The following is a 17966-nucleotide window of genomic DNA, read 5'->3' on the forward strand; positions in this document are numbered from 1 at the left end:
AGGAGTTCAATAGCTAACTAGCTATCTAATCATTAGTTACATTAATAATCATGAGTTGGAAATATGAAATCACTTTTAACAACAAAAATACCTTTTATTGGAGCTTTCTATCTACTCTACTCTACTCACTTTCCTTCTTACAATCACATCTGATAAACAGTGGTGAATAAAGTAAACCTCATTCAAGTTTCAATATCTTCCATTCTTTTTAAAATGGTGCTCCATTTCACACTCAAAGTTTGTTTTAATCATTTCAAATAAATGCTATTTGTTTTATTGCATTTATTTATGTTTATTCACTTGTTCAATTTTAAATGTTAAGTACATTTCTTCCATTGTATCATTTTTGTATATTTTACGATTATTTTTTCTAGTTTTATCAAATGTTGTTTGCATTTATGTTGTGTCTTCTTGTTTTCTTGTTTTTTTTCGATTTCTTTTTTTTCATCGTGTATGTTATTTAATCAGTATTATGTGACAATTGGATTTGAACAAATCGGAAACCTTCGTCAATCATATACTACTCACTTGTTTTTTATTTTAATCAGTAGTCATTTTAATGTTTTCAATAATATGAGTTTTACTTTATTTCATTTTGTTTGTGAATACTGTTTTATTATTTCTGTGTTTCTTCTTTAATCTTTTTCAATTTAGTTCATCTGTTAGTCTTTAATTTTAAGTTGCATGTTTATTCTCCTGTGAGTGTATGAAAGAATATATATATATATATATATATATACATATATATATATTTCGGTCCATCATTTAAATGTTCTATCTGTTACGTCCTTGATCTGTCTACCCACTATCGTGCCGAGGATAACTTGTCTAATGTAGATCAAGACCTTGCACATTAGGCTGAATGGCTTAACCTTGAGGCCAGTATACGAGAGTTTGAAGTGAGGATAGAGAGACGAAAACTATTCTATCCCTGATTGGCTGACAGGCACACGCGAGAGAGAAGACAAGACAACTGGAACACTACTCGCTTTATTCCAATCCCAATCTGATACTCGAATTCCGAATTCAGATTAGTGTAAAAAGATACATGAATAAATAGATGACTAACCTGACCACAACGTACAATAATTAGGAAGATACAATTATGTCCAAAACTGGGGGATTAGAGTAGAAAATAGAGTACAAAAGGTTACAAAAGGTCCAAATAACAATAGCTTTAGAACAGAAAAGGCTATGGCAGTGAATTATACATCAAACGAAAGCTCATGATCTGTAGAATAGACTAGAGGCAAAAGTAAATGTTACCGTTATACAAGCTTTGAATTAAATGAAATAACGTCCCCAAAAATAGCTTCCGTAGTTTGTTAAGGCTTCTTGTTTCGCGGTTCACATCAATCTGTTCATATTTTTATTAGCCATATACATTATTCTCTATGCTCTAGATCCACCTTCTGGAATGTCTCAGCCAACAGTTGAAAATGTTACAGATGATTCAGTAACATTATCGTGGGAGCCACCTAGAAAGGGTCCGATTACTGGTTATACAATAGAAAAGCGTGGAAAAGGAGATCGTGCTTGGACTAAGTGAGTTTATTATTGGAATAGTCAAAAATAATTGTTTGTCACCTTATTGTTTAAAACCATAAGTCATGATGGATTTTACTTTTCTGAGCCTCTTTGCTGCTTTAGACATTATTTTAGCATTGAGTGTCACACAACATTTTCATTCAACTACCGAATATGTTTCAAGTTAGGTTCGAAGTCTGATTATTCGTCAAACTACTTCCGTTTCTACATTAAGTATTTATGAAGAGAGAAGGTTCAATCTACTATTTAAAACAACATTTCGACTGACTGGCATGTTTTTTTATTGAAATACCATGAGTTATTTACTCAAAATATCTTTTCCTCCAAAATTTAAAACATATTATTGATAAACTGAAAAGTGAACCTTTTAACTAACTCATATTTTACTCAAAACCATACTACATTACTTTATTATATAATCCTTAGAAAACAATTTACTGGCGTAGATGTTACACCAAAACATTTTTAGGGGATTTTAGCCAAGGTTGATCGTATGAATAATAAAATTTTCAAAATGATAAAAGGTTTTATTCATCCTACACCAAAACACTTTATACCTTCATTCTTGTTATATTTGACAATTGAATAAAAAATAATCATTAATCAAAACACATTACAGTAAAGTGTATATCAAAAGTAGTTCTGGAGGTTATTATTTTGAAGACTTAGTCACGGGCTACTACAAAATCAACATCTATTTAAAGGATAGACCAGTAAGTGCTAACTAGCTACCTTGTTTTCGAATATGATCATTTAACAGTGTAACTACTAGCTTATGAAAAGACGTGAAATCGAAAATCGTTAGATCTGGGGATGTACAACTCGTCATACATCTGTTAGGCTGAAGTCTTATTACGTATTATTATTTATTTCTTTCTTACTTAAAATATGATATCTGGTACTATCAATGGATAATTATCTTCATTACATACACCATTAACTTCACAGTTCATGGTTTCGCTTCCCATATTGTCACTGATTAGAAAATCATATACAGAATAAGTAAGTAAAGAGTAGCTGTTTCGTACTTCAATAATAATCGTAAAATGACATTCTCAATACATTAGCATTTGTAAAGTGGCAAAATGTGAGAAACACAGGATAAAAATGTAATTCTTTAAAAACTTCTCAATCTTGTATGTAAACACACAAACTATCACTGATTTTAAACTCCATATTTTAACATGTATGCATTTTCTTTGAAAATTAAACATTACCTAGGGTAAATGTACATCCATTGTCAACAACTGAGTATACCGTAAGAGGTTTACCACAGAGTAAAGAATTTGAATTCCGGGTTGTTCCATTCAATGCTGCTGGTGCAGGTGAACCTAGTGAACCGACAGGTTACGTCAAAATTCAAAAACCTAAAGGTAAATAAATAAAAATTAAAGTTCATATGAATATACTTTACATTTACAATATTCAAAACATTTTTGAAAACTCATATTAAGATCAACATAAGGTATCACTGATGTTAATATCAAAAATACATTAGAACACTCATTTATTAATTATTTTCGCTGTACCAATGTACTCTTTATTCAAGACAGTGATTTACGACTGTTCAATTCATTTAGGTTTTTCCAGTACTACTGTTATGTACTCCAAGTCCCAACTCATCTGCAACGAGATTACTTCTTACATAAACAGATCTGCATAGTCCAGTAGGCTGAGTCAACAGAAACTTTACTATATGGAATCCATAACCATGTATTTTAACAATTCATCATTGCAAATAAAATTGTCATCAGTCAAACTGAAGAAACACAAACTTACTAATTTCTCAATTATCATAGGTTTATAGACTGAAAACTTTTCCCAATGAAAATATGAATAGAAATTATTTTCATTAGAATGATAATATTAGCTGCTTATAAGTCCTTTAAAGTGAAATCACTGAACATCTGATAATTGTAATTTCAACTATACGCTTCACTTTTATTTCTTCCCTTGAATTTTCAATGTAATTTTAAAACATGGAAATTTTAAATAGTCGAAATTTGTATACGACTCTGATTTACATTACACAAGATCAACCATGTTTAAAGCTCCAAAAATGTTAATGAAGTCTACTGTTAAAATACTGCCTATTATCATAGTAAAGGTTCCTACTTTCATATAAATTCTTCAAATTCATCATATTTTAAACTAGAGGCCTTTAAATAAAACTGGGACATATTATGATAGTCATATGATTTAATTTTGCTGTGTATTAGTGCATGTTTAGATTTCATAATCTTATTATAATGTCATACACTTTGTTTAAGTTTCTAGATTCTACTCATCAGTAGTTGGATATTGATTACACTTAAATATTTAAAATGTTTAATAGTTAAATTCATGAGTCGATTTAAGCTAGACCACCATGGAATACCTGGAAGCACTGTTATTGTGGCCTTTTAAAATGATATGAATATATCTATTTTTAATTTCTTGACTATCTCTTAATGTGTATATAAACATTTGTCAGTTTAACAAATTTTTATAATAACTATCAAATATAAAAAATGTAAATATATGTGTTGGTAGCAAGTGACAGTTTTGGAAATTTACCTTCTCAACACATTCATGTGAAAGTTGATTAGGGGATTAGGGGAAATATACTAACCACTGAAGTATTGTTATAACTTGTTGACCGAGTGGATGCCTTGTTAATGCATGACGTGATAAGACCGCCAATCAGAGAGCAGCGAGTTATCGATTGGAACAGTGAAACACGAAAATCGTACGAGCAGTCTAGAGTACGTATCGGTCCTGCTTCTGCCTAGCCCAGCCAGTTAAGTCCAGAACACCGATATCAGCCTCTGCAATATGAATCATTATTCCCAAACATACTGGGTTTATATACCAAACAGACTGACCACATCGTACCAATAAAATAGAAAATAACATTTGTACAGATTTAGCCAAATGTGGCTGTGAATGTGGGAGGCAGCAATTAGTAGGCTAGGGATAACTCAAGAATGGTAAATCGTATAATAATAGTTTATAGTTCAAAATAAATCTCATGATAAGGGGAACATGAATACGAATAGTTTAGTTATTTAGCAAATATACGATAAAAATTATATGCATAATATTGGTCCATAAATGGATCCCAAGTTACCTTTCACTATTGTTACCAGGACATGACAATTATTTAACATTGTAATCTACTGTAAGCTTTTTATAAGAACATGCGATAGCAAGTAGTAGATAAATATGATCAGTTAGTTAAAAAAGATAATCGGAAATATGAAAAAGTTAGTTTCATGATATGAATAATAAGGAAGAATGTACTTATGATATTTAGAAAGGCCACTAGATTTTTAAGACCCAACAAAGGTCAATAAACAATGATTAAGTATGCTTAAAATGTTAACTTGAATCTCTTACCAATTATGTTTATGTAATCTGACATTTTAAGTAAATTATAGTATTTTTGTTAATGAAGCCAATAATTCTTAAGAAAATACATTATCTCATTTTTATATAAAGCTGCTCCTAAAATCAGTCCTGATGCACCTAAACAAGTAAATGTTACAAAAGGTGAACCGTTTAAAATTCGTATCCCGTACACTGGAAGTCCACCAGATGTTGTGGAAGCCACCAAAGTGAGTTTATTACTTCCAAATTTCTCATGTAACCTTATTTAACTACTATTACTATACAAATAATATGACTTTATTTACCCGAATTTTAAAAAATATTTTCGTAATAATAACATTTTCATATAATGTCTTTCACTATCAAATCGATTGCATATTTCTTCATAGTGTACAGTGTATAGAGACTAAACGTGGTAAATAGTTTGAACTTTTTAAGAAAATTTCAATGACTAACTAGACCAATCAACATATGATTACTGTCGCTTCATATATCGAAGTTACTAATCAGGGATCATTCTCTCCTATGTAGATTTCATTCTAAACTATTTTATGCCTGCAGAAAACACGTCATCATTTCTCTGTCATTTTAAAATCTAATGAATAACATTGTAAGCAAAGATGGATATATCGAGGCAATACGCACAGTATGCAAATATGCCAATAATAGACTGACCAGTTACAGTCCTAAACGTCAATGGGAGGATTCAAACAAGTAATACTAAGTGAATCTAATGGTTAACAGTTTAAGATTTTCGGTGATACTGCATGACAGTTACTAGGAATAAATTAGGCAGAATGTGGAGAACTGACTAATTAAAAAGTCGAATTTATTAGTGAGACGCTATAAGAAAATCATCAGACAGTTCTATTACTTTAAATCGTAATTCATGAATAAACCTATTTGGTACCAAAACTTATCGTTATTGGGTGGATATTCACTGTACATACACTTGTTTTTAAAACGATAATATCTATTTTGATTGCCCTCACCCAGTAGATATTTCTTTGCTTTCAAGGCACCAACTTCCTAATGAAATTTAAAGTAAACAAGTGACATGAATAGTGTGATATTAATTATTGATTTATCGATATTTGTTTTATTCTTTAAGGATGATGTACCAGTTATCTTAGATGATGGTCGATTCGTCGTAACTATTACACCTGATGAGGTGATTATCGTTGGGAAGAAAGGAGATAAACAAGATGAAGGGCCATATAAGATAACATTAAAAAATGATAAAGGTCAAGATACTTTACCAATTAAGATTAATGTTCTTGGACCACCTGATAGTCCACAAGGACCACTTGAAGTGAAAAATATCAAGTCAAATTCATGTACACTTGGTTGGAAGCCACCAAAGGTGAGTTGAGATAATCAAAGTTTGTTACAATAAATTATAATATATAAATGTTAAACCTCGACCTGTTAGATACAAATCAGTTAGCTGTGAACCAGATTCAAGAGAACAAATATCATCTTAATAAAATAAACTAGCTAAGTAAACAATAACTGTAACAATAGATATTATCAAAATAATTATAGAATCCCCCGACAGACTTTCGAAATGAAATTGATTATAGTCAGGATAAATAACAACTTACCAATTTATATATTCATATTGTCATAAACACGTTGAAAATAGTTATTGAAATAGGTAAATCGAGTATCATTGAACAATATTGTGACTGGTTGCGTAATCAAGTAAATTACAATTATCCAAAGATGATAAATGTTAAACGGGTAATAATGAAATCTAAAAAGTAGGTAAAGGTGAATACTTGACTTTGTTGAAGCCTTAACAGTGTGAAGGTTCAAACTTCTCTTGTGTAGTAAAAGCAGTTTACAATGAAATTAACTTTACCCTGAAATTAGTGTTTTTAATATCATTGTGATTTCTAATATCGATGGTAATATGAGCAGTGTTTTTCCTGTCAATATTATTATGTTCAAGTTCATCTAGTTAAGCTATTTTCTTTAGTTTTCATCAATATCTGAATAAGTTGACGTTTGATCAGTTTATTCACGAAGTATTGAGCTAATATGTCATTATTAACTTTGGCGAACTTCATCTTCACATTGAACTACCCAAATCATAATCTATAAGCGTAAAAAGAAGTTACTCGGTTAATAGATAGGTTTTAAGTTTCAATTGTAAATGCATTCTTCTATTGTAGTCATAAGTTGATAGTTGTTTCTTTCCAAGTGAATAACATTTGATTAAGTTAATCTTGATAATGATGATTTGAAGAGAAAATAAATCTTCAAAAATACATTTCAAGTGAATGTATTTTTGTAAGCATAAAGCATAAATTGTTAAATTTTAATCATTTAACAGTTATATATTATGATTAACTAACCTTATCAAACTATTATACTTAAACTTTATAACATTATTTTAGGAAACTGGTGGTTGCCCAGTTACACATTATGTAGTTGAGAAACAAGATCAAAGTACTGGTGAATGGACACCAGTTAGTAAATTTGTACGTGGTACAGAATATGATGTACTTGGTTTAGATGAAGGCAAGAAACATAAATTTCGTGTTCGAGCTGCAAATGAATTTGGTCTTAGTGAACCACTTGAACTAGATCATACAATTACAACAGAGAATCCATCAAGTAAGTTATGACTTTATTTACATTTAAAGTTATTTTACATAACGAAGTGATATCAAGTTAGACAATAAGATGAAATCACTATCAGAATGATGAATTTTAATATTCCATTTTTAAATTATTTCAATTGAAATGTCGTATGATATAAATTTTAATATGATTAAGTTGAATGATAGCTCAATTATAGGATTTTACAGTTCCTCTCAAAGTTACATACATATAATATTATCTAGAAAGATAATTAAAGCTTCATTCACGTAAGACAAAACATCTGTACAGTTATGGTGATTACATTTAATATTGTATATACTGTGCTGTAGATTTCTTTACTTTATCTAAGTATCTGATATTGAATAAAATAGTGAGTATTTTAATCATAATTGTACATGACTTTGTTAAATTTGATTTTATTTATTGTTTTGATTATTATTTTAGCTGCACCTGGAGCACCAGGAAATGTTGAAGTAGCCGATGTTGATGCAAATTCAGTAACATTAGAATGGTCAAAGCCAAGATCCGATGGTGGTAGTAAAATAAATGGTTATGTAATCGAGTTTAGACCAGTAAATGGTGGAAGTTGGGAGAAAGCACCAACAGGACCTATTAGAGGAAATAGTGGAACAGGTATATATCATTAGTTCAATTGGTTTATACCGTGTATTTTTTAATGATACAATCAGTACTATAAGCAGTCAGTAATAATTACAATGAATTAGTTCAAGTTAAACGACTTGACAATAAATTAATCGGATATTACCTTAGTTTGAAGATAAAAGGTACTGTAATAGGAAAAAATATTAAAATATCAAGGTTAAAAGTGGGAACATAAACCGATGTATCTCTATAAATGATAATTTTGATAAATGTTAACCTAAGTTTTTAGATACTGGTTTTTTAATCTTTCAAACCATGTGGAGTCAGTCAATAGTTTTTTTTGAGTAAATAGCCTCAACAGTCTTTCCAATCAGAAGGGGATTTGTGGAGATTTTAGTAATTTTATAGTTGAAATCATGAGTCAATTGAAGCTAGACCACCATAGAAAACCTGGAAGCACTGGATGGCCGTTTTGTCCTACTGTGGGACTCCTCAGCAGTGCGCATCCACGATCTCGCCTCGCGAGATTCGAACCCAGAATCTATCAGTCTCGCTCACGAGCGCTTAACCACTAGACCACTGAGCTGACCGGCATCCAACAGTGTTAATGTCTAACTGCGACCAATCCATGAATTTGAGCAACCGTTCACCATTGTCTTCCAATGTTTATTTTAGTAATATATGCTTATTCCAGACGTATTACAACAGAATGAGAAGCGTACATTTTTATCATTCTTCAGACAATTCACAGTTTTAACATTGAATCCAACATTTTGCTTAAGATTTTCATGGTATAACGTTCAAAAGTAACGCAACATTTACAGTATATAAAATCATGTTTCTTATGTTGAAAATGCTTAAAAACTCAACCTATAATTGATCAACATTAAAGTATAATAAATAAATTCTTCAGTGTTTATGACGTCCAAGATTCTGGCATCCGTTTTCAAATTCAAAGTGTTTTACTTACTTATTATTCAAGGTTATGCCAAACAGAACTATTCCATCATTTAATAATTCAAATTAATGACAATTAACATTCAAAGCATACAGAAATAGTTTTATCTTTGTACTAGACTTATTCCTTAAGCGAATTCGTAAACAAAATTCATCATCTTTAAATGATTCCCCATTTTTCTTTATCAAAAAATATATTTTTATCATTGTTTTTACAGTGACTGGTCTTTTCCCCGGTGAAAAGTATGTATTTCGTGTTCTTGCTAAAAATGATGTTGGCACTAGTGAACCAAGTTCATCAACACGTCCTATTGAATGTAAACCAAAATATGGTAATTCATTATCACTTTTTTGTTGTTGTTTCATTTGTTATCATAATTATTATTAAACTGATAATATTTTGATCAAATATTTTCTACATAATAATTTACACTTATATGAAGTTGTGTATTACTTAGAGAAAATTATAAGTCTGGATCTTTTGAATTGAAGTCAATAATTATTCATAGAACATCATAGAAAACAGAAAATCCTGAAAATCATTTTAGTCAGTCAGTTTCTTTAATGACTTCGGGGGGTTGAAAAATGTCTTCACTTTTTTGAATCAGTTTTTCAAACTCAAATACAAATAATAATTTAGTTTCCAGTATTCTAACTGTACTTATGACTGTGCTGATAACAGTTTTATATCTATCCTAATTCAACATTAAAGCAAAGTTTCAGTTGTCTATGGCTTATTTATTATTTTATGACTGTTCAAGATTCATAGATTGGTGGAAGTTTAGAAATTTGCGAGAAAGTCAACATTTTCTTTCGGAATCTAATAAGATTAATTTTAATGTCGTTTAGTTTAAGTGACCTCATAACATCGTTGGGTCATTGTACAATTACTTTATCAACAAGTACACACAATTATATGGTCATTGATTTTTACATATGCTATCTGATTGACTATTTTGTTTTTCCATATAATTAGATTGTATGCTTTAATAATTAATTTGATATTTTTAAATGTTTCATTTATTTTTCTAAAAGCACTTTTTATATCTGATTGGATTTAGCAAAAGTAACTTTGAATATCTTTAAATGACACTTGACTTCAAGTTTAGGCATACAATCATCAGTCTCTTCGATTTATCATACGGAAGTTTTAGTACCAGCTTAATAGCTCTCACCGAGTGAAAATATTTGTGATTCATCATTGCTGAAGCATAATCTTTTATCTATGTTTGGTCATTGATGGAATTATATGTTTAAAATCGACAGTTGTTTGTTTAAGTAGTTGTTTTCACACTATTTGAATACTTCTGTTATTTCTGCACAACTCCTAGTTATATTACAACGCGTATATTACATAAGCACAAATTTAAATCCTTATTCGCAATGTAAAAAGCAAAGAATAGGTAATAATTGATAAATGTATTTCGTATATTATTAAAGTACTGTATTAGTAGTTTAACAAATGATTCAAAAACGTGCAAACAATATTGGTTACACTAAATAAACATAATGACAGTGAATGTTAACTGAAATAAATCAGTGTTCGCTTTTTCGATGTTTTTTCCCACTCAAAGTACCAGCCGGTAGTCCTAGTGAACCTAACGTTGATGGAGTTGGCAAGAATTGGATTGATTTATCATGGTCGAGACCAAACAACGACGGTGGTGCTAGAATTACTGGATATATTGTTGAAAAGCGCAAAAAAGACTCTCCAGATTGGGAGGTAGCAACATCAGATGGTAAACCTATTACTAGTAACTACGTACGTCTTGATAATCTTAACGAAGGAGACATGTATCAATTCCGTGTCAAAGCAGTTACTGCTGCTGGACCAGGTGAACCAAGTAATCCAACTCCCATTATCAGAATTGAAGAAAAGAAACGTAAGTAAATTTATGTTATATTTATTAGAAAAATATGTACTTAATAGTCTGACTGGAGAGCGTAAATTTCCAATAGGCAGGTGACAGTATTTTTGGAAAGAATCCTTTGGTTACTGCGACTACGACTATGACAAAAATGACGCGATGCGAAATTGATTACCACTGTTGTAAGATTATATAATAAAGTATTGAAAGTTTTAGAAGCTAATTTCAAATTTTAACTGTTCGACATGATTGTTCCGTAGCTTATTTCCCGAAAAAGGCTCGATTTAAAATGTTGCACCAAACAAGTGCACCAGCTTTGTACAGGTTCTCTACTTGTACACTACTGACCGAGTTAAAGCTTGTGGAGAACTATCATCAAAATTGTCAACTTCAAGTAATCTTAATCAAGATTGTTTATTTTCTCCATTAAAATTTAATTTTGCCGTAAATATCCTTATACAGACATTAACTGATCTACAAAGAAATAAATTCGCTGACTTATGTTACGCAGAAGACTTATTTCTATTCGGAGAAAACGCTGATAAAATGGGGAGTTTTCTAATCACCTTAAGCAACAATGCTAGCATGTTTGTGTTGCGGCTATCGTCCTTTAAATACTAAATATTTCTTCTGGTTTGTCTTGTGTCAGTGCCTGAATTAACGATAGGGAATAAAGTAGTTGAGCGTGTCGACCACTTCACTAATCTTAGGAGTCTCATCAATCCTAGTGGTATAGTGTCTGATGAAATCTGGGTATGGATTCGGAAGGTTCTGTTGGCTTTTGCCAACTTGTTTCACTTGTGACGTAGACGAGACATCCATCTTTCAACCAAAGGATAAGTTTATTGCTTAACAGTTCATTTCATCCTATTTCGTGGATTTGAAGCGTGGCTATTAAGAATAGAGGATATTCTTAGGTTACTAATATTCAATTATAAGCATCTTCGGAGAATCACTCTTGTATTTTGAGACCACTGAGTGTCCACTACTGAGCTTAAGCATAGGGTATTAGATAAAATTTGTAAGTCGATTGACGAAATAGAGAATCTTCATTAACTAAAGTGGTTGAGACATGTGATATGCATATGCTCAAACAGTACCTACCTCAATTCTATATTTCCTAGTGTCAGAGTATGTTGGAAAAATGTTAGAAACAGTTCAATAGAAATGTGGTATTAGTTCATGAAGCCACTGACAATTGGACTTGACTATGTCAATAGGTGTAGGAGATTCGCGCAATTGTCGTAACCAATGATTGGAGACTCGGTTATATAATTCAGAATTGTTCTCAGTGGCTCAAGTCAATTCACTCTTAGTCTTCCTTCATATCTTGAGTTCCGAAATCTCTTTATACTCCTCGTACTCTTTCTACACCTGGTGATTTTTTACGACTACTGTTACTTTTACTACTTCCACCACTCTGATATTTCTCTTAATAATTTGATTTCGCTGTGCTATTGTGATATGGAAACTTGGACCGACGTACATATTTTCCCGGTTCTACGTTGTATGTCTGGATGGTTGGTGGAAAACTAGCGACCAAGTCTCTCTCCAATCATATGTGTATATCACTTATAAGCTCAATATAACTAACGTAATAAAGAACTGAACAACGTAAGGAAGTTCGGAAAATCTATATAAGAATTGGCATATATTTATTAGATAAAATTACCATGATTTAAAAATCCAAATATCTGTTTCATCAGTTTGTAATTAAGCTAATAAACAATGTATTCTTTCTTTTAAACGAAAATCAGCTACTACGACGCCCGATTTTGTTACGAAAATTCGTCCTACAACTGCTCCTATCGGAGGCACAGCTGGATTCGAAGTACAAGTTGATGGTCAACCACTTCCTTCTGTACGCTGGTTTAGAGATGGTATAGAACTTTTACCAGGTAACCGTATTAAGATCAATCCACCTGGTCCTGATGGAAAAGCGAGCATTGAAATACATGATCTTGACGAAAAAGACAGTGGGACAATAACTTGTCAAGTATCAAATCCTTCTGGTAAAAACTCATGTTCAGCACCATTTGAAGTATTGGGTAGGTTTGATGACGTAAATACACCTAATTATAATGTGAATTGTTGAATTATCAAGAAAAATCTTGCAATTCCCTAACTTGATATCTATTTATTTTCTTTGCATAGCAATACCCAAGATACTGGGTAATATTGATGACAAAGTGGCTTCAGAAGGTGATCTTGTCAAACTTAAAGTACCTTACTCTGGTCGAGGATCTATCACATTGAAATTAAAGTGTAATGGTCATGAATTACCAGAATCTAGTCGAGTTAAATTGATGGATTTAGATGGAACAGCATCCATTCAACTAAAAGGTAATATTTTATTGAATTTTCTTCCTTACCTCTTGATTAGTACGTAACCTCATTTGTTAGTTATTCTCGAATCAATTTATAATGCAATCTTTCCTAGCCTCCTATAAACATATATTTTCCACATAATTAAATTTATGTATTTAAATACAACCGTATTATTTGATTGAGTAATGATTAACCTGAGTTTCTTCATCTTAATGAAATTAATAGATTATATCTGTAGTCAATTATTTAGAATGATAAATGTAGATAGATATCAAATGTGATAACACAGAATCTGACAAAAATCTCTTTAAGTTACTATAAGTCATAATATTTTATATAGAAATAATCAACCGAAACCCAGATGCAATAAAATTAACACGTTAGAAGGCGGTAACTGATATGATGTCCAAAACCTAACTAACCATCTATGCATGACACATAAAGAACTTTAATTCTGAAGCCTAGATCTACCTACGCAACCAATTCTTGAACTGACATTATGTTCAAGTCTTCCTAATTTTAAAGTTCTTGGTGCTCGCGTATTATAGCCAAAAATGTATATCAAAGTATGTATTAGCTTCGTCTAAGCACCTCTTCTATTGTAAATTCATGATCTCATCAACCAAAATGTATTAGAATTACCTTGAATTTTATTCAACGGATCATTTAATCATAGGTTAACAATACTTTAAAACAGCTTCTTATTAGGTATACATCCTTCAAATAAAGATGATTTTTAAAAGGTATTTTCGAATACCAGTTTTGTACAGCATTCTTTTTTCCTCATTCATTTTAATTAAATTCATTAATGACTTGAATTGTTCATCATAGTATAGCTTTATTAACAGTAATTTATTTTCTGACGTTTCGTGACTTAGTGTAAGCCACTTCTTCAGAAAATTTAATTTTTCTACTCATTGGGATATTTACAGTTATTTGTTGTGTTTAATTTAAATATGTAATTTTGTTGATATTTTTTTTTAAAAATGTAATCTAAATTTGATTATTTTATTTGTAAATAGATGTAACAAGAAATATGAGCGGATACTATACTTTAGAAATTGGAAATGAAAGTGGTTTCAGTTCAGTACCATTCAATTTAAAAATAACATGTAAGTTAAGGTAAAATAATAATTGTTCTTTTTCATTTTTGATATTTATTATTTATTTGACAATGGTCAATTGATTTGTTCATATAATCAATCGTTTTTTGTGATTCCTATAAGTCCAAGATTTGAGCTCTAATAGGTTTGTGGATGTCCACAATTAAGAAAGATTTACACTAGAATGAAACAACTATCCATTGAACCTGATTTTCAATGGTATTTCAACTAAGATAAATATGCGACGAATAAACCTTAGAACTCTCTGTCAGCTTACTAACATATTGTCACTAATACTCAACTGTTACGTAAAAATGAATAGTTAATTGTGAATAATATTTACGTTATACTGCTGTCTACTTACCTGTGACATCATACTGCACGAAATCGTTATAATAGACTATAAAAAGGATGTGAAGCTCCGAATAAGACTCCGGCTTAGGGGATACATACTAATGTAAGAAGTCATAAACTTACTTCTCTAGACACATTAAGCTATGTTTCAAAGTTGTCCATGAGACACTTATTCCTTATGACGTTGGTGTTCAAAGTAAAAAAATGTGTTTTCTTTCAAGCAAAGTTTTGAACGTAGCTTCTAATTATCTGTCTGATTCCTCTAAATGTCAGTAATTTATCATTGTGTACGTCTAATGACTTTTAACAAAACTGGCCATTCTTTTTTTATATCTGAATTATGTGGTTCATAATTTAATAGTAATTTAAACTAGCAAAAGTTTAGTCGTCAAATGTTTGCTAAACTTATAGTTTCTTTAGTGTCTTTCAAGGAGTTAAGTCTTTAACTAATCGTGATACAAATAATTGAACTAATGGACCTCCTTTATTGTTACTTACGCTATCAAGTCAATAATGTAGGCATTCTTACTGTATAAACTGTAGCAATGTTAGAGGCAGCTAAATAAGCTAATAATTATAGTCATTTGATATGAAGTAATTCGCTTTAAGAATATAAGCATATATTTTTTTGACTTTTATAGCTCCTCCAGGAGAATGTCAAGGCCCAATTACCGTTACGGATACAACACCTTTCAGTACGCGGTTATCATGGAAACCACCAAAGGATGACGGGGGATCTAAAATTACTCATTATGTTATCGAGCGTCAAGAGGTTGGTAAAGATCGCTGGGTCCCTGTATCATCTGGTAGCAAGGAACCGAATTGTGAAGTACAAGGTCTTCAGGAAAATACACATTATTTATTCCGTGTGGCTGCTGTAAATGATTGTGGTCAAGGAGATTGGTTCAAAGTGCCTAATGAAGTAATTGCTAAGTATCCGTTTGGTAAGTCATCGAAATATTTTCAGTCGTGTCTGTTGTCAAAATAGAATATGAGTGTATTTGAAGAAGCAGAAGTTTTCTTGAACTGAGCCTATCTAAAAGCAGACAATATTTGAAATTTTGACCTCAGAAAACGTTTAGTGAGCCAGGTGAAATAATTCATAGGACTTAGTTTTGAAATTATTATTAAATAAATATTTTACAACATGAAAACATTTATATCAGCTGGTCTTATTAGATGTAAACCAACTTTTCCCACTACGTTTGTTCATCCCTTTTTTATTTCCACTTACCGTGATATGACTAAACAGTTAAAAGTATCTTCATCTCTCATAAAAGTCTTGTTGTACAAAGTTAAGTACATAAATCTGTACTTGGTAGCATATATACAGTTAATCATAGTTCGAAAGAGTACGCATAAACGTTTGATAAAATAATCACCATATGAAATATTTTACTTTGATAACATAGGTGAACGTGATCACACTAAATATTGTAGATACTGTGGTCGTGGTTACTAAAAATACTCAACTAACCATCATAACTGATTTTTAAATTTCACAAAACCATATTCACAACTAATTATTAATATACCAAATACTAAGTATGAAATTATTTGTTTTGTAGACAAACCTGGAAAACCAGGTGATTTAACTGCTAACGAAGTTGGAGGAGATTTTGTCAATCTTACGTGGACTAGACCTTCCACAGATGGCGGTGGTCGTATACGTGGTTATATTGTTGAAAAACGTGAAGTTGGTGCACAGAACTGGTCACGTGTCACCCCAAATCCTATACTTACACTCAGTTACAATGTCCCGAATTTGATTGAGGATAAAACCTATGAGTTTCGTGTTATGGCTGTCAATGACGCTGGAGAAAGCGAACCAACTATGATAGATCGACCTGTGTGTGTTAAAGATCCTAAAGGTAGGGAATGTTCAATTTCACAAAGTTTTCTCATGTAGAGTTTAATAGGCAAGATTATAATTTATAGACGACCTTTGAGCGAATCTTAAGTGACCTTGAGAAATATTATTCAATCAGTAAACAGTTAGTATAGAGTAAACATATATTATATAAAACTGAAGAATTAAAGTGGATACACTTCTTGTACATGGTCCAAAAACTTGTCAAGATTAGAAACAGGTTCAAAGGTTCTAAAATCGTAGTGCTAACGGTAGAAGAACTTATCCATATGACTCTATAATAGTCGGTCTCTGGAGCCTTGATGAGGTCGCAAGAACTCTCTCAGCCTCGACTACATAGCTTCAATATTGTTTGCGCTTACTCCAGTTGTGTAAGCTTGTCATTTTTATTACGCAAATATCTCTACAGTACTCATACCACTGAACAGCCGAAGCTTCAGTAACATCTGCGATTATTGCAGCCAATGTTACTGGTGCTTTTATCATACAGCTCGCGGCCATTATTATAATTTGCCTTAATCTCAATCTGGATAGAGCGAAAAAAGTCCCTATTCTAGCAGACTTCTTTCTCCGACATATATTACATCAGAAGACGACATCATCACCGTAGTTTGCATAAGGTCTACAAGTCATTTGATTACCTCAATTACAAAGAAAGGAAATTCTTAGTAGTCACATTTATTGTAGCCGCTTAATTATTACGTCTTCTCCAAAATCCTCTGAGAACCGATCGTACACGAGCATCAGGTACTGTAATTGTCGTCATGACCTTGAAATCCCCCAAACGCTTCTGAATGACTCGTCCATAAATTATAGTCTCGCCAGTTTAATATTTTCATCATGGTTTCTTATTTTAAATATTCATACCTTGTAACAAACCTTTTTGTTTTCATGTCCAAATACCGAAAGTTTGGTTTATTTTTCGAAGATGAAAGAACAGAATAAATGGGTTGGAGGCACCATTTTTAAATCAGTGGATGGCTGAGAAACGTTGTCATAAATTAATGAGTGTGATTAGTCAATACTTTGCCCTCCAGGCACATCTGAATTAAGTGAATGAATCAAGTATAGACTTTAGTAGATATTTAGCTACAGTAGTAATAAGACAGTTTTATTCATTGATCAAGAGATGGAATCTCCCTAGTAAATCACAGTCTTTACTTGTATGCTTCAACATAAATAAAAACATTGATCTTTGGTATTGAACAAATAAGTGCCAATCGTTGAGTGTACCTCGATGAATGGCAAAATTTCAAGTCGTGGATAATATAGTCTAATATATTTTACTCGGTTCGTATACAGTTAGGTGGTTTGTGAAAAATTCAATAGTTTTGAAATCACTGTCTATTAAGTGGA

At 31.4% G+C, this 17966-nt stretch overlaps 1 protein-coding gene across 1 annotated transcript in view; it reads left to right on the forward strand.

The window, feature by feature from the left end:
• Smp_126240 (titin, putative) overlaps positions 1-17966 on the forward strand; it is a gene marked incomplete at its 5' end in the record, with an annotated part of 158616 nt that overhangs the window by 110388 nt on the left and 30262 nt on the right. The window contains 13 exons of the mRNA XM_018796675.1: positions 1404-1545; positions 2770-2921; positions 5029-5144; positions 6029-6280; positions 7320-7539; positions 7972-8160; positions 9306-9419; positions 10662-10970; positions 12713-13003; positions 13110-13298; positions 14306-14395; positions 15382-15684; positions 16309-16611. Of these exons, the coding sequence (XP_018646836.1) occupies positions 1404-1545; positions 2770-2921; positions 5029-5144; positions 6029-6280; positions 7320-7539; positions 7972-8160; positions 9306-9419; positions 10662-10970; positions 12713-13003; positions 13110-13298; positions 14306-14395; positions 15382-15684; positions 16309-16611 (2670 nt within the window). The remainder of the gene's footprint in view (positions 1-1403; positions 1546-2769; positions 2922-5028; positions 5145-6028; positions 6281-7319; positions 7540-7971; positions 8161-9305; positions 9420-10661; positions 10971-12712; positions 13004-13109; positions 13299-14305; positions 14396-15381; positions 15685-16308; positions 16612-17966) is intronic.

This window comes from Schistosoma mansoni (genome assembly GCF_000237925.1).
Source record: "Schistosoma mansoni, WGS project CABG00000000 data, supercontig 0170, strain Puerto Rico, whole genome shotgun sequence".
NCBI lineage: Eukaryota > Metazoa > Platyhelminthes > Trematoda > Strigeidida > Schistosomatidae > Schistosoma > Schistosoma mansoni.